The following is a 27,319-nucleotide window of genomic DNA, read 5'->3' as shown; positions in this document are numbered from 1 at the left end:
GTGCCCAGGCTGTAACCCCGCTCAGGCCCAGCACCGTCCATCCTTCAGGCAGTGCCCAGGCTGTAACCCCGCTCAGGCCCAGCACCACCCATCCTTCAGGCAGTGCCAAGGCTGTAACCCCGCTCAGGCCCAGCACCACCCATCCTTCAGGCAGTGCCCAGGCTGTAACCCCGCCCAGGCCCAGCCCCGTGCCTCAGTTTCCCCGCCCGCCGCCTCCTCTCGGGCCGCGCTGTCCCTTTAAGGCTCCTCCCGCGGGAGGCAGCGAGCGCCCACTTCCGGCCGCGTCCGGAAGCGCGGGCAGCGCCGCGGCCTCAGGGCGGCAGCGGCGGCTCCGGGAGCGCCGGGCCGGGCCGGGCCGTGCCGGGCGGACCGAGGGGCCCGCGGGAGCGGCGTGAGGTGAGCGGAGCGAGCCGTGAGCAGAGGGACCGCCCGCTCGCCCCGCACCGCCGTGGAGCTGGTGCCGCCGCCGCGGAGCCCGCGCTGCTGCCGGGACGCCCTTTTGTGTCGGTCCCTCACGCCGCCTCAGGGCCGGCCGGGTCCCGCTTGGCGGGAAGGGACGGAGGGCACCGGGCGGGGCGGCCGAGGCGAGGGGGGCGCTCCAGGGGTTGGATTGGGGTTGCGGTGCGGGCAGCACCGGCAGCGGGGCGGCTGCGGCGGCTCCAGATGCGAAACCGAAAGGAGTTTCGGGCGCTCGGGCGGTCCGTGCGCGGTGCCGGGGCCCCGCGGCGCTGCGGGCTGTCGGTAGCAGCGTTCCGGGGCACCGGGCTGCTCGCAGCTGGGCTTCGTTCTTGTGCCATCCCACGCTTCTTGCCGCGATTCCCTCGCTTAGCGGGCGTAGGTAAATATTTGCGCCTTTTATGAGCGGAAAGCGAGGCAAACATCCGCATTTGAATGACAGAAGGGATTCTCTTGCAAATCGTACTTAACGCTTCGTCAAATGCATTATGTTAATGAAACTGTTAATCTAAATACCAAAGCAGTTCTTAAGTGTGAGCTGAACAGATTTCTGCTGACCTGCTACCTGGAAAAAAGGTTTTTTCAGGTGAGGGTTGGCCTCTTCTCCCAGACAGCGAGTGGCAGGAGAGGACAGAGCCTCAAGCAGTGCCAGGGGAGGCTCAGGCTGGGCATCAGGAGGAATTCCTTCACTGAAAGAGTTCTTAAGTATTTGAGCATTGGAATGGGCTGCCCAGGACAGTGGTGGGGTCACCATCCCTGGAGGTGTTCGGCTGGACGTGGCACTCGGTGCTCTGAGTGGTGTTTGGTCTCAGGTTGGATTCGGTGATCTCAGAGGTCTCCTCCAGCCGGACTGATTCCGTGATTCAGTGGTTTGATTTCTGTTTTGCTCTAGATCTTTGAAACACCACCGAGACTTGGTCAGCAGGGTGGATTGCTGAGGATACGGCTCTGCCCTCTGCACTCAGGACATGTATGGCTGAAGGGCTCAGCCCCTTCCCTGGCTGCAGGGCAGCGCTGTTCTCCTTTCCACCATGTGACCTGGCACACCTGCACAGCAAATAGCTGCTTTTTTCAAAGGTAAATGCCACAATCGTTGGGTTTTCCCACTATATGTGTATGTATGAGGAAACTTATGGCTTGGCTTTATCTGCTTTTTTTTTTTTATGCTGAATAAAAGTAGTAGTTACCACCTTTCTTTTTGTATAGTTAGTTCAAGAGTTCCTGCTTTTGCAGCTTTCCATTATCTGAAGGGGCTTACAAGGAAGCTGGAGAGGGACCCTCATCAGGAGCTGTAGTGGTAGGGCAAGGGGGAGTGGATTCAAACTGACAGAGGGTAGAGTTACATTGAGTGTTGGGAGCAAGTTTTTCCCTGTGATGGTGCTGAGATCTTGGCCCAGGGTGCCCAGAGAAGCTGTGGTTGCCCCTGGATCCCTGGAGGTGTCTAAAGTTTGGATGGTGCTTAGAGCAGCCTGGGACAGTGGAAGGTGTCCCTGCCCATGGCAGGGGTTGGAATGAAATGATCCTTAAGGTCCCTTCCAGCCCAAACCATTCTGTGGTTCCAGTGTTCTGTGGAATTCTTCAGGCTAGCAGGATCTGAGATGACTGTTGCTGTTTAGTGAAGGATTTTTGTTTTTAGAGGAAAGCAGTCTGTGGTGAGAATTTTAGCACTCTGTCTATAAAAACAACAAAGACAGGGAAGTTCTGCGTAAATATCCTTTGCTTGGGACAACAGGGATTTGTTGACCTATAAATTTTAGTAGGAGATTAAGGAAAAAGCTAATTAAACTCTGTGCCACTAGACCCAGATTCCAGAGACCCCAATAAAATAATATAAAGAGCTTTGCATTGTAGTTCTGGAAATCGTGCAATGTGCAGGTAAGGAGATTTTTTTTTTAATATATAAAATGAGTTTTCACCCTTTTTTTCCCTAGTTTGCACACTTGACTACAGTGCTTTACTTTTCCTGCGTGGGCATTGTTTGTGTCATGTCCCTTTAATTGCTTTAATCTGTTTAATTGCCTGCACCTGGATGTTGTGAGAACACCTGCACGGAGGCTGCTAACGAGTAACCGAAATCCTGAGTAACTGAAATCCTGACGCTCCCCTCACTTTAAAATTGACGTGGCTGAAAGGGAATATTTTGCCCCTTGAAGGCTTTGGGCTTTAATTGCTGCTTCTTTGCCTCCCCCAGAATGAGCACATGCCGATGGTGCACACAGAGTGGTGCTGACACCACCGAGTTCCTCAAGCTCTATGCTGCTCAAAGGCTGTCCCAGGAAGATTTTGAAGGCTCCAATGATGACCTCTGTTACTGCCTGGAGTGCGTGGTTGAATATCACAAAGCACGGGAAGAATGTCCAGGACTGCACGAGGTAATTAATTAAGAGATTAATGAAGAGGCTTCTGTGGTCCAGCCTCGGTGTAAGGGAGGGGTTGTGTTTTATTGGGTTTTGGGAGTAGGTTGTGTTGCTTTTGAACTGCCTGGAGTTGCAAACTGATTGTAAAACAGAGATCCTATTTTGCATATATTCAGATTAGCAAGAACTAAACCACTGGTTGTAAGTTGCTGACTAGACACTGTAGCTTGGACTTCTTTCATGCTGTTGATGGTTTGTCATCTGAAACAGAGAACATCTGCCAGACTAACAGCTCATTTCTTTAATGTATTTTCTCTTTTCCGCTGGTTTCTCTTCACTTGTTGGTTTGTTCCTGTTTTGTTTGCTTTCACTTCTCAACTGTAGTTTTCTCCTGTGTTTGAATTTCAGAGATCAGACCTTGCAAGACTGTGCAAATACATCAAAAAAATTCAAACCTCTTTTGTAGTCCTCCCTTAGTAGTATACAATTTTATATTTTAGGAAAGCTTTTTATAAAACTTATTATTAGCTTATTTCCCTTCTGTATATGTAAAGTATGTGTTTTTTAGCTAATTGATCATAGTCTAAAAGGTTGCTCTTTAGATTGGTCAGCTAGATTGCTCTGGAGTGCAATTCCATGTGACTGGAAGTTCCATAAACTGGAAATAAGAGAAGTGTCTGGACCTACTGCAAGTTCCCTTTTGTGTCCCTTTGGTGCAGTGAATAAACTTGGTGTGTGATTGAGGTTTGGAGCAGTTACTTAAGATGAGTAAGTTAAGTGAGAGAATCCCTACAAATATCCAGCAAATCAGTCAGTCTCTTGGAATTGTTTATATTCTTTTCCTTCTACTAATTGCAAAATCTGTAAGAAGGCAAGATTTTATTATTGCTTTTGCTGTCTTCCTAAATAAGATCTTTTCCTGTATCGTGTCTTTCTGTGTATTGGCCAATGGAACAAAGTTTTGTGGCTAAAATAAGTATTGAAATGAATATGAATATTTAACAGAATTATGAAATTGCATGTGGTTTGGAGGCTATTCCTTTAAAAATGACTTTGTAGTCTCAACTTTAAAGTGAGAGATTTGTGCTTTGTGTAGTTGAATTCCATTTCAAAGCTTTACTGTTTTGGACCATGCATAGAAAGAAACTTTTCAAAATGACATTTCATTTTTGAACGTGTAATTAATTATCTGCATGTGGTAATAAATGTCCTTAATCACTTTTTTCACAAGCACACTTCCAATTGTTGTTTTGCCCCACTGAATAGGACCTGTGGGACTTGGAAACCTCCCGCCTTGTTGCCCACATGGAGAAATCCATGAACGAGGAGACAGGAGAAGATGAGCTGTTTCTGGTTGATGAGCATGGGGAGACGCCTCTGTCTGGTTACGTGGGCCCAAATTTTGAGAACAACCTGCGAGTGCCCCTGCTGGAAATACTGAAATACCCATACCTGCTGCTGCATGAGAAAGTCAGTATGTATCTGATCATGTCCCTGTGAAGGGAGTGCTGGTGTCCTGCTGCAGGAGGTGAAAATGAACAGTACTTAAACCCGAGGAACAATGTATAATTTATTTTGATACTAAACACACATTTTTTGTGAGCCTGTGAATTAGTCCTTACTATAACTATCTTACTCTTTTAGGTGAGCTGTGTGTAGAAGTGCTCTGCAGAATGGAACTAAGTCAAGACTCCTTTCAGGTCTTTGAGAAATACCCAGGAATTTATCTCTTTTTGGTACACCCAAATGAGGTGGTAAGGTCCTTTTTCTGTTCTGCTAAATCCTGGTTATGTGCACATGTTAACACTGAAGGGATTGAGTGCTGTCTTGCATGATTTTGGAAAATTTGTGGTGCATTTATCTGCAAACAGAACTTGACCTCTGTTACAGTAAGCCGTTCTCTCATTAGAATGTCTTGGTCGGTTATGTGTAAATAACATAAAATTAGTACAAACCAACCATTGCACGTGTATCCCAAGGAATTTTCTTTATAGCATTACCCTGAATTTTAACTTCTTTGTCACCAGCATCATCTTGTAGATATAGCAAGCCTGTTTCTAAGGTTATTTTGAAGATTTATTTTGAATTACTCTGTTAGTAAAAACATGCCTTTGTCCCATTTGTAATAGCAGTGCTTCCTCTTACAGAATTTATTTATTATTTTTATTAACATGTAACTATTTGTTTGAATCCTTAGATTCGTCGATGGGCCATCCTAACAGCAAGGAATTTAGGAAAGGTTGACAGGGATGATTACTACGACTTAGAGGAAGTGCTGACTTGTTTGTTCAGAGTTATTGAGTTGGGGCTTTTTGAGAACCCAGATATTTACAGCTCTTCAATGTTTGAAAAGGGTAAACTCGTCCTTCTGCCAGCTCATTTGTATGATACAGCCAACTACAAGAACTATTGGCTGGGTGAGTATTTATGATCAGAAATGAGTTTGTGTAGTCTCCCATTTGTAAGCACTTCTTTCAGGTCAGAGCTGTACAAACTCATAGGAGCTGTGTATTTTTTCATATATATATATTCAGGTTGTTTCCTTTTTTTCCTTCTTCTGCAGGAATTTGCATGTTGCTGTCAGTGCTGGAAGAACAAGCTATGGACTCTCTGTTACTGGGCCCAGACAAACAAAATGATTTCATGCAGTCTATACTTCACACTATGGAGAAAGAAGCAGCTGGTAACTAGTTTTGATGCTGAGAATAAGACAGTTCATAGCTCATTTTTCATCTTTAGAAAATGCCTTGTGAAGTTCTCAGTAGTGTAATGAGAGGTAATTTTACCTGAGGCCTGTTTATCTTTTGAAAGGTGCGATATTTGGGTCCTAAAGTAAAAAACTCCTGAGTTGCTGCAACTTGCCTTAAAATTTGACTCTTCCATCTGTCTGTTTGAGGGGACTCCCTTTTGCAGCTGTAAATTTAAACTTTAGAATTTAGATTTAGTAACCCCATGAGTTGTGGAAGTGGAAGGATAAATAACTGTGTAAGTTGTGCCACTTCTTAGCCGACCCCTGCAAAAACCAGTGGGAAAGAATAATTTCATAGAGTGGGGAAATACCAGTATTATTTATAATTATTAATATTATTAATTATATTAATATTATTAATAATAGGCTCCTGTTGATTTAAGACTGCATAAGGAGCAGTGTCTCTGTACATAAGGAGGTTGAGTTTTAAAATTCTTTTTCCAGTAAAAAGTACAGTTGCAACTTTACTAGAATACTTATTGATATTTTAGAAAAATCAACGAGAACCAGCTCTTTCAATTTCTGCTTAGCCTAAGAATGTCCAGGACTTGCATTTCAACGCTCTCCACTGTTCCTGTTGTGTTTCAGATGATTCCACTGACCCCTTCTGGCCTGCCCTACACTGTTTCATGGTTATTTTGGATCAGCTCGGCTCTAAAGTTTGGGGTCAGCTGATTGATCCTGTTCAAGCCTTTCAAACCATAATCAACAGTGTCAGCTACAACAACGAAATAAAAAATATTCGCAGTAGCTTTAGGAGGTCAGTTCTTGTCAGTGCTGCTGTAATTTGTGTTGGGGAGGGAGATGGCAATTAAAAAAATATTACATTTCCAATTTCAAGCAAAGAAAAGGTGAAGTAGGTCCCCTAGAATTGTGAAGTTCTTTCAAAAGAATACAAGTTCCCTTCTCTTCGGTAACTTTGGTGTCTCTGTAAACTTGTTGGGTTTTTTTTTTTCCTGAATTGGGAAGACTGTTAACTGTTCTCTGATTATTTTGTGCTACAACCAACTTGCACTGAAAGTTAATGAAAATTGCCAAGTTCAAGGTTTGGTAAATTTATGGGAATTGCTAAATTTTCAGTAGATGGCATTCTGGGCATTTGTTCTACATAGACAAATCCATGACTCAATAGAAAGCTTTTCCCTGAGACAGTCACTTCCTCCACCTCCTACAGCTGGATAAAACAAGCTCTGCACTTTTAAATATGGTACTTTTTCATTGGTGGGTTTTATCACTGACAAGTTCTAATGCTCACTTGGGATCTGAAAAGCAGTGTCTGTCTGAGTTTCTTAGGGTTTTAATTGTGGGAGTCTGTAGTAATCTGTGTTTCTTTTCAGGACAAAAGCTGAACCAGAGTCAGACTACGGTGATGACATGATTTCTTGCAGTCAGATTGTGTATAATTATAACACAGAAAAGCCTCAAAAGGTATTAAACCAGTAGTTTATATTCCTTTTCTTTGAACTGGGGTCACTGAATGACATTGTTAAGAATAAACATTTCCAAGTGTGGTCATCTCTTGATGTCAATGTATTGCATTTATGAAGTGTCTTTTAAAGGCTTTCCATGTGTTTTTGATTATCTGAGGTTAAATTGTGTCAGCATGACAGTATCTTTTAATAGTTCACAATGATTTTTAAAGGAACTACTCCTTCACACCAATTTCATAGATAATGTTTTAGGAAATTAGTTCCTTATTACATCTGTGTGCCCTTATTTTTTTGCATTTTTTAATGACTTTTACATTGGGATATAAGAGATGTTACTGTTTAATGAACAAATATATGAAAGAAAGTAACAAAAAAGCTTGGCTGCAAGAAAGCTGCCATATTAAACTGTGCATATCACTGAGGCTGTTGTGTGGTGGATGTGTTTTTCAGGACACTGGCTGGAAGGCTGCCATTTGCCCAGAGTACTGCCCCAACATGTATGAAGATATGCAGACCCTGGCTAACATGCTTCAGTCTGACATTGGCAGAGACATGCGTGTCCATCACAGCACGTTCCTCTGGTTCATCCCTTTTGTTCAGTCCCTTATGGATCTCAAGGACTTGGGTGTAGCCTATATAGTAGAGGTCATCCACTACCTCTGCTCAGAAATCAAAGATATCCTCATCGAAAGATTCCAGGAGTGCGACAAAATCTCCGAGTTCTTCCTCCTCATCTTGGTGTCCATTGTTGAGCTGCACAGAAGTAAGAAGTGCCTGCACTTGCTGTGGATCAGCTCCCAGGAGTGGGTGGAGGCAGTGGTGAGGTGTGCCACGCTGCCCAGCAGAGCCTTCACTCGCTGCGGCGAGAAGGCGCCGGGGCTGTTCGCCAAGGGCGCGGCCGCGGGCTCCTTCCAGGCCCCCAGCTCGGTGCAGCACGCCTGCGTGCAGCTCATCCGCAGCCTGCTCAAGGAGGGCTACCAGATCGGCCAGCACGCCCTCTGCAAGCAGTACCTGGACAAACTCAACCTCCTCCTGCGGGGAAATCGAGCTGTGGGGTGGCAGCTGAGCAGCCAGGAAACCCAGGAGCTGCAAACGTGTTTAAAGCAAGTTATCAGAAGTATAAAGGGTAAAGCACTGAGCACCTCTTTGGCTGGAGGGAGCAGTTCAAGCTCAACAGCTTTGGCGACTGTCTCTACAAAGCAGGAGAGGAATGCGTGTGATGATGGATACAAGACGAGTGGACATGAGAGGAAGGACCTTTATTCACCATTTGTCTTGTCAAAGGAAAGCAGAGATTGTCAAGAAAACCCTTTCCATAGGAGAAAGAATGCCTGGGAAGAGGAATGTAGAGATGCATGTAGAAGTTCAACATCTTGCACATCCACAGAAGGCCTCTTGATGAATATTAAAAAGGAGCCTAATGACTTGGCAGCTCAGGAGTTTGTCTTCCCACAGAACTCTTTGGCAACCAAACTATGTGGGAAAGTTCAGGAAAACAGGAGCTCTGATCTCGTGGCAGGGAAGTGCAACACGGATGATCAGTGCTTCAGTTCAAATACCGAGCATTCAGATTTCAGGAAAAGCAGAGAGTTAGAACTGAAACACAAAGAATCCAAAACACCACCGTATCTGTCTGCTCAGACTCATCTTGATTCTCCATCTTCAAGGAGTTGCAAAAGTATGCAAGAGACAAGTGCAAACAGTGTGTTCCAGTCCAGACTGGTCTCCACTAAACAGGTGTCCAAGGAAGCATCACTGGATTCCTCTAACTCCTCTAGAAATGAAGCCGGTGTGCAAGGGAAGGAAGATGACAGTACTTTGCTTTTAGGGCGTAATGACACCTCGCTGAAAAAAGTATCAACAGAAGAAAAATCGTTGCTGTCTTTCTTTAAGAGGAGAACTAACATGCAAGCTTCAAACCAGGAGCAGCCTAATTTAAATGATTTGGATAAAAATGACTGCAAAAATCAATTTTCTGAGACCTTTTGTAGGGATAAAATTTCAGCGTGTGGTTATTTTCCATTTAGCTCTGAAAACAAGAAGGATATGATCAGGCCACTGTCAGTGAAGCGTGAATCAAGTGACAGGTTGTTTGAGTTTTCAGAATATTTCAGGAGGGAAAACAGTTCAGTGGGGAAGAAAGAGGAGAATTCTGTGAAGACGGTTTCTAAAGATGATGATTTATCAGACTCCCAGGTTGATAACGAACTCAGTAAATTATCTTTAGCTGCATATGCCAAAAGTGTTAATTTTCCCACTGTGTCCAACCAGGAAAGCTCAGCATACCACACTGTCTCTGATATTAAAAGGAAAGTGAAAGGTTCTGTAAGATCTTCCAACGAGGGCCAAAGTACCACGTGTCCCAGTGGTGGAGAGCGCCGTAGCAATCACGTCATTGTCATTTCAGACTCTTCTGATGAAGAAAAAAGTGTGGCTGAGAAGGAGGAAGCAAAAACCAGGAATGAAAATGTGTGTCCGGAGCCATCCTCAACTTCCACCAGCACTTCTGACAGTGACACTAAAAGAGAATCCAAGTCTCCAGGCTCTCCACTGTTACTGGATGACTGCGATTCTCAGTACTTTGAGTTTGAAACAGAAGCTGAGGTTTTTTCGGCTTGGCAAGATACTCAAGCGTATGCCCTGGAAACAACTCAGGAGTATAAACAAGATTGTGTTTCACCAGCACCTGAGACAAGTAATTCAGATGACTGCCTGAATGATGACTTAAATGACTGGGGCTATGATGTGCATTACTTTAGTGATGACGCCATGGAAGAGGCAGCAAGCTCAATAGAAAAGCAGGCAGAAGATACTTCTGATCAGAAAGAAGCTGGTGACGCAAAAGAAGCGACTAATTCAACCTTGGAAGAATCAGTTGGCAAGGAAGATGGAAAAGATCAACTGGAGAAATGTGCAGACAAAGATACTGCTAAAGGCTTCACCCTGGACTCAAAAATGCCTGAACCCACAGCATCCACATCTCCCATCTCATTAGCTTCAAAGCTGGCCCTTAAGAAAAAAAGCACAAGCCCACAGAAGACCACAGCAAAATGTAAATCAGCACCGGCTGTTCAGAGAAGTCCTAAAAAACCTCCCGTTGTTAAAACAGCCAAATATAAAACACCACTCCAAAGCGTGACAGAACGTTGTCAGCCTGGCAGGTCAATGCCTGCTGTGGTTCCTCCGAGGAAGGTTCGGCAGAGTCCTGCTCCAGCATCGACTGCAGAAAAGCTTGGCCTAAAGAAGGGCCCCCGCAAGGCGTTCGACCTGTCCCAGCCCTCCCTGGAGAGCCTGGCTCGGCTGCGCAGCCACGGCAAAGCCGCAGGCAGGATCGGAGTTACCCAGAAAAAGAGAACCAAACAGATCGAGGCTCAGCGTTTGTCTGTAAAAGGGAACAAAAAGCTGCTAGCCTGCCAAGACCGGCAGTATCTAAGGCACAGAAGAAGTGTGAAAAGTTCTGCAGGAAGTTTGGAGAGTAGAAACAAAGTTACCAAAATGTATGCAAAACCTGTGGAACAAAAGCCTCAAAGTTTTGAACTGGCAGCTATTAAAGAATCTGAAAACCAAAGGGAGAAAAAAAGAGAAGAGACTGCCTGTCCATCTGCCAGTGAGAGAAAATTTGAGAGCCTCTCTGTGGAGGAGGTGGCAAATGCCTCTAAAATGCCTCCTTCAGACTGGAACAGCAAATGGGAGGGTAACAGTGTCATGGTTCCTCCTGTCCCTATGGATTCAAGTCTCTCTTCCACTGCACTTGAAGGTGATAAAGATGAGTCTTCAGGAAAAGGTTGCACTGTCCTGCCTGAGTGTGAGATGAAAGCTTCAAAGCAAAATGGGTGTAAATCAGATGAAAGCAGTGATGAAGGTGATGATAATCTGTTTTTAACCCAGTTAGATCCTGTGGATATGGAGTTATGTTCTCAGGAGGAAAGTGTTCAAGATGCTGATATAGGTACTAAGACCCCAGAGGAAATGGATGTTGATGAAAGCCTTCAGCAGAATGAACTCTCAGCTGTTGTGAAATGTAAGGACAAAGATTGTATGGAGCAGGTGGAAAAACCTGGAGAGTACTGCAGCAAGCACCCAACCACCAGCCCAGGGGCAGATCACGTCTTTGCCAAGCCTTCTCTCCCACCACCTAAAATAAAAAAGCCTACCACTACCAAAATTTTCAGCTCAGCAAGTTCTTCACGGAATGCAGCCTTCAGCAAAGATCTGGAAGAGGTCAGAAAGTTGCCCCCACCTTCAAAAAGCAAAGTGAACGCAGCCAAACCAGCGGTGGTCAGGCCACCACTGTATCCAAAACCTGCACCTGCAGGAAATCCAACGTGCCAGTCTCCAAGTTTCAGTAATGTACCTCAACCCCTTAGTTCCAATAAAGTTCTCCAGTCACAAAATAAACACTATGACAATGCTTCAAATATTTCCAGGGGGCCTGGCCGAGAAACCTACTCCTCTTTTCTTGGTGCTCAGCAGCGCGATTACAGCATTTTTGTCAACCAAGTCCTAAAGTGGACTTACGAAATGTTTGCCAACTTCAGCGACTTTGGAACTCCAAATATTCTTCTGCAGACCATAGTAGCCTCTGTTCCTGTCCAATTTCAGGGCTACAATGAGTATTTTAACACATTTTTTCCCTTGATGATGCTCAATGCCTTTGAAACAGTAAGTAGCTTTCTACCTTTTGGGTTGATTTCATCAACGCTGATAAATTTTACCAAGAGATTAAAACCTGGTTTATGTCCTCTATTTACCTTTGAGAACATTCAGATAGAGATCAGAATAGAGGAACAATTTGGGGTAGATAAATAGCTGTGTTTAAGAATGGAGGCTACCAGAGTTACTCACCTCAGTGAAGTGTGGTTTTTTTTCCTGGGTGTGTGTCCACAGTAAGAGGAGTGGCAAAGAGTGTGGTTCCTCTCTCTATAGTGTATAAAGCTCAAAACAGAAGTCTTTAAGAAACTGAGGTCTTTCAATGACAGAGGATGAAAACCTGGTTTTGGTTTCTGGTGAGAACTTACATGAGAGGGGAGGTTAATCCAGGAAGTATTTTTTCCCAGTCCTTGTTGGTTTATAGCTTAATAGTGACAAAACACAGTGTTCCTTCAATTAATGTCTGAATGCTTTCAAGTTCAGTCATTGCATCACTTCTTCTATAGAAATAAGGTAGAAAATAAAGCCAATGACAGGCTAATACTGGTGTTTTAAGGTGAAAATGCACTCAGGGAAGACTCAGAGTAGTTGTGAAGAAATTTAAGAAAGTGCATTAAATGGGTGAGGGGCAGGGAAGAACTTCTGTTTGCCCTGTGTGTTTATATGTAATGGGTATGCTTCTGTGAAAGAAAAGAAATGAGTGAGCCTCTTGATATTACTTGACAGTCTTACAGTTCTATTTCATTTATTTGCCCTTTGAGTCATGGTAAGCTTTTCTTCTGATACACTAAACCCTTCAAAGTATTGTTGTTTCCTTTTCAACATGTAGCTGGCACAAGAATGGGTAGAAAACCAGAAAGTAAGAGAGAAAGGTTATTGCTTCTACTTAGAGAACTTTTCTGCTGACATGAATACAGCACATTTTACAGGTGAGGGTTTGTTTTTTTTTAATAAAATCTGATATTCAAGTAGATGATGCATTATAATGAGCTGGCAGTTACAGGCAGAGTTTTTTGTTTTGCTTTAAATATAGAAAGGATTTCAATGCTGCTATTCTACAGAATGCATGTAAGAGAGCCATGTATTTTGCAGGGAGTTTGTGCCTTCCATCTCTCTCATCTAGGATTTTTTTTCAGCTTGTTTTGATAAAGTTGTCCTTGACTTGCTCTGTTTTTATACAGTGCTGTGCTCAGGCTTTAGAGTGCAGGATAGAGTTAAAATTTTCACAATAATCTTTTGCTATAGCCTTTAACAGCTTTAAAAAGTTACCAGTACTTCTGCAGTCATGTAGAAAATGTAACCATTTTCTTTTCAACCTTGTGATTTAAATTTGTCTTTTGGGTAGCTCATCTACGAGAGAGTGATTTGGCGAGGCAGCTTCATCCAAAGGAGGATGACTTAATTCTTTTGAAGGTCCACAAGGAGAAGGACACTTTTGGGGAAGAAAGTGGGATGGACTACCACACAGTGAATCATGTTGGCCTTGTGACACGTTTTTCTCGTGCATCTGGCTGTGCAAATAGTGAGTAGGAGGGCTAGAAATAAAAATGGGGTCCTTCTTGGTGCCATAAAATGCTTCTTCATAGCTGGCTGTTGGTAATTGTGATGTGCCACTGGCCTCAGAGGAAATGGAATTGTTTTTCTTCTGTAGCTGGTCTGTTCCATGCTGGAAGCTTTGTAAAAATCAGGAACTGAAGCTGCAGCCCTGCTGTCCATCATTTTTCTGGAACTTCATGTAGAAACCAAAGCTAGTGATGAGTAAATGCTCTGCACACGTCTTTAGGATGGTATTGCCAGGAGATAGGAAGTGTCATGAACTTCTGTGATCTCTCTGTCATTGTCATTGGGAATTGAAACTCTGAGTTACCAGGATTACCAAGTACCCAGAACCTGCCTTATTAAAGCAGGGATCTGCTTTTGTACAGAGCACTGGTTTTTTGGTTTTGGGTTTTTTTTTTTTTTGGTTGGTTGGTTGGGGTTTTTTTGGTTTTTTTGTGGTTTTTTTCTTTTCTGGTGCAGTAGGGAAATGTTGGGATTTTGCAAGAATTCATTGTTGATCCCATAGCAGAAGAGAGCATCTCGTTCTGGTGAATTCATTGAATGACTTGCTGGAGTATCTTTCAGTTAATGATCTGGATAGCTTTTTAATTAACAACTTGATTTTTTCTTCTTCTCTAACAGGACAAAAAGAGCAGCAAACTGCCTGTCAACTTACTGTGCAAACCCGAGGCAATTTGTCATTCTTCATCCATAAGCAAGTGAAGTGTGTGGTGGTTGGCTCCCTGGTGACCACACACAGAAAGTTCAAAGGTCTGCTGCTGCTGAGCAGGAGCCCCCTGGCTAAACCCATCATAAATCCAAGTTACAACGACTTCTGTCCCAGAGATCTGCCTGTTGTCTCAGGAAGTGCTGTAAGTTGTGCAGCTGGGAGTCCAGGGTTAACAGAAAAAGCATTTGGGCCTCATGAGTTTTGCAGGTATGGTTTTTCACACTGGCTTTTGAGATGACCAGGAGAAAATAGCCACGTTTCAGAAGCACTGAGACACTGCCCTCTTCAGAGTTGGCTGCTGGGGTGGAGGAGATGAGTCTGAACTTGCTCAGTGTTTGTGCTCTACTGTTATAGTGAGCTTCAAACTGCTTTCAGTTTTCTTTCCCCTTTATTTCCTGATAATCCCCCTGGGAATTATCAGGAAATAAAACATAGGATTGTAAAATATTGTAAAATAAAGGTGTAGGGACTGAACAAAACCTTTGTTACAACTTCAAGTGAGGATTGGGTGTGTGTCTAGAGCAAACCTAGAATCAAAAGCTTCCCTGCCCTTCCAGCTTTTGAGTTCTGGCTAGAGAGGTGATGACACTCTGAAAGTACAGAAAATTGGTGTGTAAGGTGTGGTCAGCATGAATTCATTATTTTTTTGCCCTGTCTATTCCTTCAGGTTTCATCTATGAATGAATACAATGAAGATCAAAAGAGAGCCATTGAGACAGCTTATGCCATGGTAAAGCAGCACCCAGGACTTCCCAAGATCTGCCTTATCCATGGACCACCTGGGACAGGGAAATCAAAAACTATTGTAGGACTCCTGTCCCGTGTGTTGAGAGAAGTAAGTGAACACGGTCATGTGCTGGGGTTTGGTTCAGATGAATGTACAGCCTGGCTTCTCAACTCAAGTGAAAACAACCTCTGAAGAGCTTGTTTGTTGTTAATTAATCTACAGAACACTAGGAATGAGAAAACAGCTCGGAAAAAAAATTCCAAGATTAAGCCAAACCGTTTTCTAGTGTGTGCACCATCAAATGCTGCTGTTGATGAACTCATGAAAAAGATCATCATTGCATTTAAGGAAAAATGCCAAAACAAACAGGAGCCTTTGGGTATGGTTTGTTTTTAAATTGTTTTAATGTTAAATGGGCAAAACCTGGAGGAGGAGCTGAAGGAGTTGGCCATGTACTGTACTTGCACGCTCCTCTGAGCAGCTTCTTCCTCTTGCAGACCATGACTGGTACTTCCTCTTGCATTGTTAACTTTAATGTGCTTTTCTGAAAGGTGTATTGTGAGGTTTTTTAATAAGTTACACTTTGTTTTGTATAGACATGGACCCTTTCCTCGTGCTGTTAGCTTAAGTTCATCAATTTTTAAGTACTCTTTGGGGTTTGAACACAAGTCCCTTGCCTTTATTTTGAATAAGATTGCACTTTGTGGGTCATGGGAAGCAGACTGATAAAAATTTTGATATGTCTAAGCTTCTCATTTTTCCTCCTCCCAATTTGTGACCAACCACAGATGAATTGTGTTTAAGACATCTAGTTTGTGGCTAGGGGAAAAATATCTGCATTGTAACCAAATGTTATTTTGGTATTGACTTACCAATGCATTACTGATGGGACTCAGCATTGTCCAAGTTAGGAATTCTGGAAGTTTTAGATAAACCTGAGAGTAAGAGGGAGTTTCATTAATTCAAAATAACATTCTTAATGTTAGCCACCACTAAAATATGGGCAACACCTTTACTAGGGTTCGGAATTACTGAATTTTTGTAGCTGCATTTAAGTACAAGTCAAGTGTTGAAAACTCCAGATAAGTAGAAAAGCCTTGTTTGATATCCATGATGTTTATATTTTTAAAATCGTCATAGCAAAGCATAGAGACAGTTGGAGTAATTTAAAAGTATTTTGACTCTGATTTTGTAAACAGGAAATTGTGGTGATATCAAGTTAGTGAGACTTGGTGCTGAAAAATCAATCAACAATGAAGTGCGGGGATTCAGCCTGGATAAGCAAGTTGAACACAGAATGAGTAAGTAACATGGAAATCAGACTTTTCTTCATTCTCCTCTAAGAGCTTGGTGATGATTTCCACATGGGATTATGTGTCCTGTACGAAGGAAGATTTTTCTAAAATAGTATTTCATAAAACATTGTTTTTTCTCAGTCCTAGTGGGGAAGTGGCAGTTTATGTATGAGTCAGGATCTAAGGAAAAGGAAAAAAATAAGCAAAGCAACCTTTTTCTTTAAGAAATTATATTGCATACATGTTAAAGCCATCATTTTTGAAGTAATGCAGCATTTGAGAGCTACAGTTGGAAGCAATTCTCATTGTCATCATTGTACGAGATAAAACTTGAATAGAAAATGGGAAAACGCAGCAAAAAAAAAGCATTTATCCAATTTGGAGTTACTGTAACAGCTTTTCTGTTCCTCCTTTGTGTTCTCCTTTGGTTTCTGACAGAACGAAAGCCAGGTGACTGTGACCAGGACATTCAGAAGAAGAAAGAAGCTCTGGATCAGAAGCTGGACATGCTCTCTCGAGAGCGTGCCATGCACAGATGTGAGAAGAGAGAGGTAGCAAGACAAGTCTTAATCCTCTTTTTGGTTTTGTGTTCATACCACAGAAGCAATTCTGGTTTTTGATGTCACTGTCTCTTCACCTATTTTTTCAACTAATGGAAAAGTCGGTATCACCACGAGAGGGAATGGAGAACTTTACATCAGGAATTTTTTTGTTTATTTATGCCAGGATTTTCCACTGGTTGATCATGCCACTTGTTGCTCTGTCATTCAGTGGCCTTCACTTGGTTCTGTCACTTGTTAGATTTTAATGTGACCATATTTATAAATCTTAGTGGTTTAAATTGATTATATGTTTCAAAGCTCTGTTTTTGTTTCACTGAAAATACAGGAAGATACCTCATGATCTGAGATTTTTGGAGCATGTGTTGCACTTGAAGTTTTCCAGTTTTTTTGTCTAAGAATTTGGCATTTATGCCATATGAGAGCTTTCTGGTGGTAAACCATTTCTCAGTTGCACAAATACGTAAGATCTGCTACTGTGTGTTGCAGTGCCTAAATATGAGGACAGCTTTCCAAGAAACTGATTGGCTTCTTCAGACACATTTGATACTAAAAGACTGTCTGAGCAAGCCAAATGTTTAGGAAGTTAATTAGGGCATGAGAGGGGAAAAAGGTATATGGGAAATGGATGGTGCTAAAGGTGGTTCCTCTTTAATTTTCCCCCCATCTAGAGTCAAATGTTAAATGATGAAATTGGCAGACTGGCAAAGGAGAGACAACAACTCGCTTCTCAGCTAAAGGAGGTAGGAGAATTTATCTCTAATAAAATTCAGCTGATGTGTTTCCATACCTGGTGTCCTTTAATTGTGGTGAAATTTGGTTTGATGTAGCTGGGAGCGTTTATAAAGTAGTGGGTAAATTGATCAAGGCCGTAAGCTGAGTGAGTTGTGGACAGGCAGCTGTGAGATCTGGGTGTGCTCTGGCTGCATTTTGGGAAAAAGCCCAAACAGGAACATTCACTGCTGCAGTTAGGGCTGAATCTTAACCAGGGTGTCCTGTTGTGCTTGAAGGTTCGGGTGCACTCCCAGAAAGTGCAGGCAGACATCATCCTGGAGTCTGACATCATCTGCTGCACGCTGAGCACCAGCGGGGGCAGCCTGCTGGAGTCGGCCCTCTCCCGCCAGGGGCTCGATCCCTTCAGCTGTGTCATCGTGGATGAGGTCAGTGCAGCTGGGGGAACTGCAGCCCCTTGCACCTCCACACCTGCCCTGTGCTCTGCTCGGGCACTTGGGGCTCTTTGGCTGCTGCTGCAATGTTTGTGGGTTGTCTGCCTTGTCCCCTGTAGAACCAGGAGGAGAAAGCATAACTTTTATTTGATTCTTTTCCTGACTTGTTTGGTGCTGTAATGGCAGACAGCTTTTATTTAGAACCACACTTCAGCCATGGTTTTTTGCTTTAGAGATTTCCAGATGGTTTGGTTCTATTTATATCTGTTTGGAGAGCTTTGCACACATAATAATAAAATCTGTTTGTAGTCTTTTTACTAGAGAAAAGTCCTTCTTTTTTATTTTTTTTTAATTTTTTTTATTTAGAAGACTTAAAGCATTTGAGTTATTCTGGCTGTGTTACAAGAAATTTAATGTACTTCCCTGCTTTGCTTACAACTTCTGCTTTTGTCCTGTTTGCATATCAAAAGGCAGGGCAGTCCTGTGAGGTGGAAACACTGATTCCACTGATCCATCGCTGTAATAAACTTGTCCTTGTTGGAGATCCCAAGCAGCTCCCTCCTACTGTCAAATCAGTAGTAAGTGTTCAAGCTCTTTGCTTTTTTCTTGCCATGGAATGGATATGGTTAAAGAACAGTATCTATAGGAAATACTTAAAGAGGGGGGGAAAAGATATATATCGATGGGGCAATACAAACATTTGGTTTGTGAGGGATATTGGGTTGTGGCAGGCTCTGTTTTCTCATTTTGGGAGCTTCAGTCAGTACCCTATTCCTTAAGGAGGATGAAGACTTCTTGTTTGGATGGGGACTTCCTGACCCTACAGCTGTTTAAGGGTAAATATGTAGGAGCACATCCTTGTCTCCAACAGTAAGGGCTGTGTTAAAAACCTGGTAAAGAAAGGAGGAAAACCAGGCTGGCTTCTTTAGAGGGGTAAATTAGAGGTTGTGTGTTTATTTAACAAGATCCCACCTGGAAAGACTTTCTTTTCATTATGGTTGATGTTCTTAGCATTCTACTGTGTTGTGAGTCACAAGGAGAAGTTGTCTTGTTAAAGACTAGACACAGAAATTCAGATTTGTGCAGATGGCCTTTACTGAAATGAGACAACACGTGTAGAAAACTGAAGCACGAGTAGTTGTCATTTTGTCATCGATTTAGAAGTTTAAAACACCAAATTGACTTTCAAATTCACCAAACCACTTTGACTGGTGGAGAACGAGATGCCAAATGAAGTGTCCTGTTCTCCCTGTGGCAGAAAGCTCAGCAGTATGGCTATGACCAGTCTTTGATGGCCCGTCTGCAGAGGCACCTGGAGGAGCAAGTGCAGAGGAACATGCTGCACAGCCTGCCTGTGGTGCAGCTGACCGTGCAGTACAGGATGCACCCAGACATCTGCCTCTTCCCTTCCAACTATGTTTATGGCAGGACTCTAAAAACTGCCAAGTGAGTAGCTCTCTGTTTTCCTTTCTGAGCAGAGGGTATTTCAAAGCAATTTTTTTTATGTCAGGGTGTACTTGTGGGTCTAAAAATGCTTGAGGTTGTGGGAGGGGGAAAGATGGTTAATGGGAGAAAATGTGCAGTCCATCTCTGTTAGTGCTGGGTGTGATAGGTAAGATCCCTTAAAATTATGCATACAGAGTGCTGAGAGTTCATTTTAGGTCTCAATCTGTTTGGGTAACAGGAAAAGTTAAGGATTCTGGGGAGGAAAAGAGCTGAAAGTTAAAATCATAAAATAGTTGAGGTTGGAAAAGACTTTTAGTGCTGTAAGGCTCACGTGTCAACCATTTCCACCATTAAATCATGTCCTTACGTGCCAAATCCACATGATTTTTGAACACTTCCAGGAGTGGTGATTCTCACTTCCTTGGACAGTCTGTTCCAATGCTTTACAACCCTTTCTGTGAAAAAAATTTCCTTCTATCTAATCCAAACCTCCTTTGGTGAAACTTTAGCCAGTTCCTCTTTTCCTTGAGAGTTGCTTGTGTTTGATAACCATGATGTAAATGAATGGAGTATAAGCTCTTAGAATTTCTTAGTTGTATGGTTACTTAGTGATAAAATTATTATTTCCAGGTCAATAGAGGAGAACAGATGTTCTTCAGAATGGCCATTCCAGCCCTACCTGATTTTTGATGTAGCTGACGGCCGTGAGGAGCGAGACAATGAGTAAGAGCTGCATTCTAATTCAGCCAAAGTTCAGATTTTCTGAGAGTTAATTGCCTACAGAAGAGCTGTGTTCTCCCCTTTGTTGTTCCAATATGCATCAAGTAGCTAGAACTGTATTTTCCAGCTGATAAGATTTAATTTCACAAAAAAACCAGAGGTTTTCTTAAATCTGAAGCTGGTTTTAATCCTGGTTTGGCTCACTGTTAGATGCCAGTAAATTCCTGCAGTCTCTGTTAACTTTAGTAAGAGTTTGAATTGCTGATTTTATCAGCGAGTTCCCTTTCCCAGGTGCACACTGAGACAATGCCAGGAGGTGGCAGGCTCAGCCCTCCCCTGCCTGTTCTGTAAGGAGAGCACAGCTGGAGGTGCTGAGGGAATGTGGAAATGCAACTTTTCACTGCCTGCACTTCCCAGGCTTAGTAGCCCCTCCTCAGGGTCTGCTTGCCAAGTTCTTTGATCTTCTGTGTGAAAAGAACTGCAAAAATTCAAAACAGGGGCTGTGACTTCAAAATTCCCCAACAAACTGGGCCAAAGCATTGAATTGGTCTCTCAAAGGTGTTCCTGTGGTGTTTCCATTTTGTCCTGTGCAGCTCTTACAGCAATCCTCGGGAAGTGAAGCTGGTGATGGAGTTAATTAAAACAATTAAAGAAAAAAGGAAGGATCTGGGCCTTCGTCGCATTGGAATAATTACCCCTTACAGTGCACAGAAAAAGAAAATTCAGGAACAGCTGGACAGTGTGTTTAAGAATAACAGGTAAAGAAACCACGAGCTTTCAAATGGGCCTTGGCTCTAGCATATTAATCCTTTGCCTTAAATTATGGTAAAATGTCTCCAGCTTCTCTCTGTACTGCTAAAATTTGCACTTGGTAGTGCCTTTAAAGGGAACATGTAACCCTTTTGCTTAAAACAGGCATGGTCTCTGTGCCATTCTTAGTTATTACTTTGATTATAGTGCTGTTCTGAATAAAAGAACCTAAAATTCCATGCTGTGTGGACCCAAACGGATTTTCAGTGATGATGCTGATCTCAGCAAAGTGAATGCAGCTTTAGGCTGTGTTACTGAAGGAGAAACTTACCCTGGGTGGTTTCACACGCGAGCATTAAGGGTGGTGTTTAGACTGTTTGCATCGGTGTGTTGCTTAAAAATCCAAGTCAGAATGAGCAAGCTGCTCAATTGTATTTCCTCACCAGCCCAGGAGAAGTGGACACCGTGGATGCGTTCCAGGGCCGGGAGAAGGATTGCATCATCGTGTCCTGTGTGCGGGCAAACAGCTCCGAGGGCTCCGCTCTGCCCCATCTGCAGGCAAGCAGCACCAAAGGATCCATTGGGTACGTGTCCTGCAGGGATTTGCAGTCCCACTTCCAGGGACACTGCAGAGAAAATCACATTTTTAATAGGACTGGTTAGAAAGTTACAGAGAACGAGTCACTTCTACCAGTCAGTGAAGAAAGGGTGTCTCAGGGCAGGAATTGGTGTTCATGGTCTGAGATGTCTGAGCAAGAGGGACAGGGAAATGCTGGTGTTGTGCTCTGTATTACGTGCTGATCCCTTTGCACAGCTCCCTTATCCTGCCACTGCCTGGATTTGGCAGGGTTGGCCTCGGGATCTTGGCTCTTTGCATTATTACTGCAGCAGTTATTGTTCTTGTGGCTTTTGGTACACCTTGGAACTTTCTGCATGCTGTTCTCAAAATGAAACCCATTTTCTGTGGCTGTCCTGCTAATGTCTGTAAAGTTCTTGTTAATTAGTTGTGTGTGGCACTTGGAATGTGGTGTAGCAGACTGGGATCTGGCATTTGTAGATGAGTGGGCTTGTCTTCTAAGATGGGGAAGATTAGCAGCAAGTCTTAACTCAGGATTGCAGATTTCTTAATTTTATGGGGGTTTTTTCTGTCTGAAACAGAAGGAAATAACTGACTGTGCTGTTTACCCCCAGAGCACTTAGAGCAGTTGCTGATTTCTGTAACTTGTGGTTCATTTTAGTTTCAAAAACGGTAGTGAAAATATGAAATATGCCGCCTTAGAGTTCACTGCCTCCTAAGTTAAACTAGGAAAAATCTGGTCACATAAACAAAAATCTTTCTTTCTACACACAAGTTTCACTAAGCTGCTTATGTTTCTCTGATACTCATTCTCTGCAAGAAAAATGGCTTTTAATTGTTCTGATCCACTTTGGGAAGAGAAGGAATCCAAATCTTATGCCAAACAACAATAATGCCTTTTGAAGACTTTTTAATCTGATTGAGTTTGGGAATGGAAGGCAGCTGGAACCTGCCAGTTCTTTTGGGTGACACAAGACTTAACTTCTGTCTGCTCTTTCAGCAGGAACATTGCAGCTTACTGTGTTCATACATTAATATATAAAGGTTTATATATTCAAGCTGTGCCGGTGCAGTGCCTTAGCAGCTGTACATGCTGTTGGCTTGGACATCTCTGTTTCAGGGTCAGGTGCCCTTGGCAAGGTGTGATGTGGCAAATATCCCACCCTTACCCATGATCTTGTAGCCTGAGTGAAGTATTTTATTCTCCAGGGTTTCTAGTCCAGCATTAAATTTACTCTGAAAGTAACTGGGAGAAGAAAACTCCAAGGGATGACAATGGATTTTTCCCCCCCTCCTTCCTGGGAAAATAATCTTGTCTTTCAGTTGTAAAAGCTGTCAGGAATATTTAGTAGACTTTCAAGGTCTCCCCTTTTTCATTTCTCAAGACCTAGAGAACTCTTACCTGTGCTGCTGGATCCACTCTGCTTCTGCTTCTCTTATTTCCTGCACTGTCCAGATTTTTTGAGGTGACTCTGTGGTTTTTGCATTCTTCACTGCAGGGTTGGGAATTTGCTGCAGATGAGGTCTCAGTGACCACAGAGTCAGGCATTGATAGTGAACCTGCTCAAATTAGGTTGGACTTTTGAATTGTGGATTTTGTTAGTCAAAAATAAGCTGTGTATTTTGGAAGCTCTTTCATTAGAGAAGAAATAGCTGATATTAGTCTCACAAACCTTTTTTTTAGTCTTGGTTAATAAGTGCTAACAGAAATCAAACTCAGCATTTATTTAGGTTTCAGTACCATGGTTTTTGATCCCTAATAACCAAACTAGGCAATTTTCCTAGTGCAAAACCAGATTTCTGCAAGGATCTACTCTCCCCTCTTGAAGCATGACAAAGCAAAAGTCTGCCTTGATGTGTTTCCAGTGCAGGTCACCTTTAAAATAAAATATTCATGTGCAGTGTTCAGTATTTCAGTAGGGTGTTTTCCCATTAATACTGCCAAATATTATTAATCTATTTCAGTTCGAGTCAAAAAGAAGCTTAAAGTCTTGATAGGTGAAGTGAGGTTGATGTCCTCAGTACTTTGAGGAAGGTTTAAGGAAGCAGTGGTTGGCATTAAGAGGGGATTTGCTCTAAGAAAGGAAACAGCAACGACAAGAGCTGGGAAAAACTGGAATTCCCTGCAAGGAATAAATGGTGAAAGAAAGGCTGAGCATGAATTGTGGTTTCTTTCACGTAAGGCAGGGCTGCTGCCGCGGGGTCTGGGGAGGAACTCCTGCTTTTAATTTCAGTGACATTTCATTTTATGTCTTTTTCTCCTAACCCTATAAACCTTCTTGTGGAAGAAGTAGTTGAGGAGCTTAGTTTTTTGTCTCGTCACTCAGGTTCCTGGCGAGCCTCCAGCGCCTGAACGTCACCATCACCCGAGCCCGGTTCAGCCTCTTCATCCTGGGCCGGCTGCAGACGCTCATGGTAGGTGCAGTGGCCGCGGAGCGGGCTCAGTGAGCCACCCCTGGGCAGGGGGACCGAGCAGCACCCTCAGACCGCTCCGGGCTGTGCAAGAAGAGGAGCTTTGTGTCCTGCAGGGTCCTTGCGTTTTGTGCCTCTCCAAGGGAGGGAGGGGGTTGTGCTAGCTGGCCGCTAGGGGGCGCTAAAGCCCCGCGCCTCCGAGGGGAACCCCTGGAAATTGAGAAATTGAGAAATTTGTCATTTTTGGGAGTTCTGATGGCTCAAAGTGCCTTCCCTGTGTTACAGCAGCCAGAGTGTCTGTTGCTGTTTTGCACCCGAAACATAAGATTCTTCCATTCCAGAAGGAACATAGCATTGGTTGCCATGACAGTTGTGTCAGGTACCTTGATTAAAGAGGTTATACATCCTCTGACACCTCTGTCCGTCTGTGTTGATTTTGTGCTGGTAACAGGGTTTATTTTTTTTTTCTTTTTTTTTAAAGGAAGATAAAAACTGGTATCACTTGATTCAGGATGCTCAGAAAAGAGGTGCCATTATTAGGACAACAGAAAAAAATTACAAGAAAGAGGCACTCAGGATTTTGAAGCTCAGGCCACCAGGACAGTCCCCAGCCAAAGGAGGGACAGTGACATCTCCTGTGGTGCAGGCTGGTTCTTCCAGTGGCAAAAGGAGTGAGCCAGGAAATTCTGGGAGCAGCCCACGGGAACTTGCTGCTGGGCCTGGCCATGCAGTGCCCCAAGGAAGCCGAGGGCCCACACAGCCTGCAGGGGCTGCAGCTGCAGATTCCAACAGGGGCAGTGCCCCTGCAGCCATGGGGGTTGCAGCTGCAGATTCCAGGAGGAGCAGTGCTCCTGCACCCTCAGGGGCTGGAGCTGCAGATTCCAGGAGGAGCAGTGCCCCTGCATCTGTGGGGGCTGGAGCTGCAGATTCCAGGAGGAGCATAACCCCTGCACCCTCAGGGGCTGGAGCTGCAGACTCCAGGAGGAGCAGTGCCCCTGCACCCTCAGGGACTCCAGCTGCAGATTCCAGGAGGAGCAGTGCCCCTGCATCTGTGGGGGCTGCAGCTGCAGATTCCAGGAGGAGCAGTGCCCCTGCACCCTCAGGGATTCCAGCTGCAGATTCCAGGAGGAGCAGTGCCCCTGCACCCTCGGGGGCTGGAGCTGCAGATTCCAGGAGGAGCAGTGCCCCTGCACCATCGGGGATTCCAGCTGCAGATTCCAGGAGGAGCAGTGCCCCTGCACCCTCGGAGATTCCAGCTGCAGATTCCAGGAGGAGCAGTGCCCCTGCACCCTCAGGGATTCCAGCTGCAGATTCCAGGAGGAGCAGTGCCCCTGCACCCTCGGGGATTCCAGCTGCAGATTCCAGGAGGAGCAGTGCCCCTGCACCCTCGGGGATTCCAGCTGCAGATTCCAGGAGGAGCAGTGCCCCTGCACCCTCGGGGATTCCAGCTGGAGATTCCAGGAGGAGCAGTGCCCCTGCACCCTCGGGGGCTGCAGCACTTGGTGCCATTCCAGAGAAACCACGGGACCCGAGGCTGGCAAGCCTGGCCAGTCGAACTGAAGCCAAAGGCAAGGAGCAGCCCTTGAGGGACAGCCATCGGTCAGCCCAGAGCAACCCAGGATCAGCAGCACAGCAAGGCCTGCACGTGTCCTCAGCTGCCAGGGATCAGGTTTGCAGAACAGAAAATGCCAAGAAGGGCCAGCCAACAGCAGCACAGGGCAGCGTGCTCCCCCCTGCCCCTCACTCGGCCCAGCACGAGGGTGACCGGGGAGCAGCTGTGGCCAAGAGCGGTTCCAAAGCCCCCGGCGAAGGAGGTCAGAGCAGTGGCAGTGAGTGGAACAAAGACTCTCGTGGTTTGTTAAGGAGGCCATCCCAGGAATCACCAGAGAACACGGAATCAAGCTCTGCCAAGAGAAGAAAGTTCTTTCACTGACTTTACTATCGGCTCATTACTGAAAATCTATTCCCAGATTTCTGTCTAGCAAGGACTGGATTTTAAATTATTTAGCACAGCTGGAACTCCCATCTATTGATACCACTACTATCAGAAGATCTCTTTCCCTTCCTGTCCCTAATTGTGAAGGGATTTAATACCTGACAGATGGTACCTTTGAGGTTTTGAAGAGAGAAGTTGGGTAGCTGCATTGCTTGGAAGAGCAGTGGGTTTAGTCATCTAGGAAGCTGAGGTTGTAAATGTTTAACAGTGTATATTTGTACAGTATACAGAATTATTTTAAGATATTTGGCAAATACATAGCTTCTTGTTTTCTTGTGTAAATGCTGATTTCTTAGAGATGTAATTTTTTATGAAGAACCAGAGTAAAGCAAAAACAAAACCCAACAACCCAACCCCAAAATCCAAAAGACAGACTTCTTTTCCCTTTGCACTAATATGTCTAATTTATTTCATAGCAAAACTGAATGTTGAAAATGTGGTACCAGTGGTTCTTGCTAGTGCTCCACTACTGCCTCAGGGAGGAGTGAGGCAGGTGTACATTGGTTGAATGGAGAGAATTCTACTTATTTTGTATATTTTATTGCCTGTTTTTATAGGAAGAGAAGAGTTTTTGTTTATACAAATGTGCCTTGAGTTTTGCTCTTGCTGCTGCTCTATCAGTTGGAATCCCTCTCTTGTTGCAGTGGCAACACAATCTGCAGATTAAAACCTGTGAGATCTGTTTGGTCCCGTTGTGAGGAGGAACCAACAGCACTGTGGAATCTTGGTCCAAGATCTAGTTAACAGTTATTGGTTATATCACTTGAGTTTCTATGGCTGGAGCTTTTGGAGCTCACAGGGATGAAAAGGGCAGGTAGATCTTGCTGGGTGTTACTGCTGGATTCTTTCCACTGTGCTGATGAAGAACGTGCAGCCAGTAAAAGAGGATAGCAAAAAAAAACCAAATTATTTTTAAGAAAACCTTCCTCACATCATAACATTTCACAATAAAACTGGAATTATTTCTGCTAAGAATTCCTTTGGGTCGCTGTGAAGTATCACTGTCTGTTTTCTGGAGCCTGTGTGTGTCTCAGGAGCTGGAGAGCAGCATTTCACATGCCCTGAGTTTCATGTGGGGATAACCTGAGAGCGCAGGGCTCAGGGAGTGGAGGAGCTGCAGGCTTGGTACCAGTTGGGTGCATGGAGTGGGCCAGGTTGTGCCATCTCCAGGTGTGTTCAGGGAGTGTCCTGCTGTCCCTTGTCACAGCACTGTGACAGTGGCTTTGCTGGAGCAAGCGAGCCACAGTTTTTAGCCATCATCTTCAGTTCCGTTTTTGTTATTGCAGGGATAATTCCAGCTTTGTCCTTTGAACCCCCTGCCAGGCAGGGCTGTGTGGCCCAGCTCAGGGAGACACCAGTGCCTTACTCTGCCAAGCAGCAGCTGCTGTAATTGCCAGGACAACTCTCACCCCTAATGCAGGCACACCCACAGCAAACATGCTTTACTGCTAGGAGCTGCCTTGGAGGTGTGTGGGGAGGCTTTTATTGCTGGCTGAGCCTGTCCAGCTCATTGTGCTGTGCAGGACTGAGTGTTTCAGAGTAATGGGGGGAATCTGGGAGATCCCTGTGAGGTGAGATCAGCATCTGTGCGTTGTTCAGCTTTAGTTATTGGTTATGTTGCATTCTGAATCCTTCAGTGACCCCTGACTGCTCCTGGCAGCCCTGTGTGCTCTTCTCCAGCTGCTGTGACTCTTGTGAGGCTGCTGAGTGACTCTGACCTTAACAAACTGGACATTTCAGTCACTCCCCATCACGGACT

At 44.2% G+C, this 27,319-nt stretch overlaps 1 protein-coding gene across 3 annotated transcripts; it reads left to right on the top strand.

Moving 5' to 3' along the window:
- The first annotated feature begins 311 nt into the window (after window positions 1-311).
- On the top strand, window positions 312-26,535 carry SETX (senataxin). Of its 3 annotated transcripts, none has more exons than XM_038156037.1 (26): window positions 313-396; window positions 1,349-1,533; window positions 2,648-2,828; window positions 4,080-4,287; window positions 4,458-4,567; window positions 5,011-5,230; window positions 5,377-5,496; window positions 6,151-6,322; window positions 6,900-6,990; window positions 7,443-11,654; window positions 12,472-12,571; window positions 12,988-13,164; window positions 13,824-14,053; window positions 14,579-14,746; window positions 14,861-15,017; window positions 15,838-15,939; window positions 16,372-16,484; window positions 17,165-17,236; window positions 17,504-17,653; window positions 18,130-18,237; window positions 18,918-19,105; window positions 19,736-19,828; window positions 20,419-20,583; window positions 21,022-21,159; window positions 23,480-23,567; window positions 24,046-26,535. In XM_038156037.1, exons 3-26 carry the CDS (start codon window positions 2,649-2,651, stop codon window positions 25,495-25,497), a joined length of 8,814 nt encoding a protein of 2,937 aa, XP_038011965.1. In that variant the 5' UTR covers window positions 313-396; window positions 1,349-1,533; window position 2,648; the 3' UTR covers window positions 25,498-26,535. The 3 variants fall into 3 exon arrangements, with proteins under 3 accessions (XP_038011966.1, XP_038011965.1, XP_038011967.1); XM_038156039.1 differs by having other exon boundaries at window positions 24,050-24,210; XM_038156038.1 differs by lacking the exon at window positions 1,349-1,533 and having other exon boundaries at window positions 312-396.
- Window positions 26,536-27,319: the final 784 nt, after the last annotated feature.

The sequence above is a fragment of the Motacilla alba genome, chromosome 17, assembly GCF_015832195.1.
Source record: "Motacilla alba alba isolate MOTALB_02 chromosome 17, Motacilla_alba_V1.0_pri, whole genome shotgun sequence".
NCBI classification, from domain to species: Eukaryota; Metazoa; Chordata; class Aves; order Passeriformes; family Motacillidae; genus Motacilla; species Motacilla alba.
Note: the sequence above shows the minus strand (reverse complement) of the source record. Positions and strands in the feature narration are given on the sequence as shown.

Bases quoted from the DNA above. Each gene is read 5' to 3' on its own strand.
- SETX (XM_038156038.1), top strand. From the start codon at position 2,649: ATGAGCACATGCCGATGGTGCACACAGAGTGGTGCTGACACCACCGAG. The intron at 17,237-17,503 runs GTAGGAGAATTT...TTGTGCTTGAAG, and splicing joins TCGCTTCTCAGCTAAAGGAG to GTTCGGGTGCACTCCCAGAA. The intron at 23,568-24,045 runs GTAGGTGCAGTG...TTTTTTTTAAAG, and splicing joins GCCGGCTGCAGACGCTCATG to GAAGATAAAAACTGGTATCA.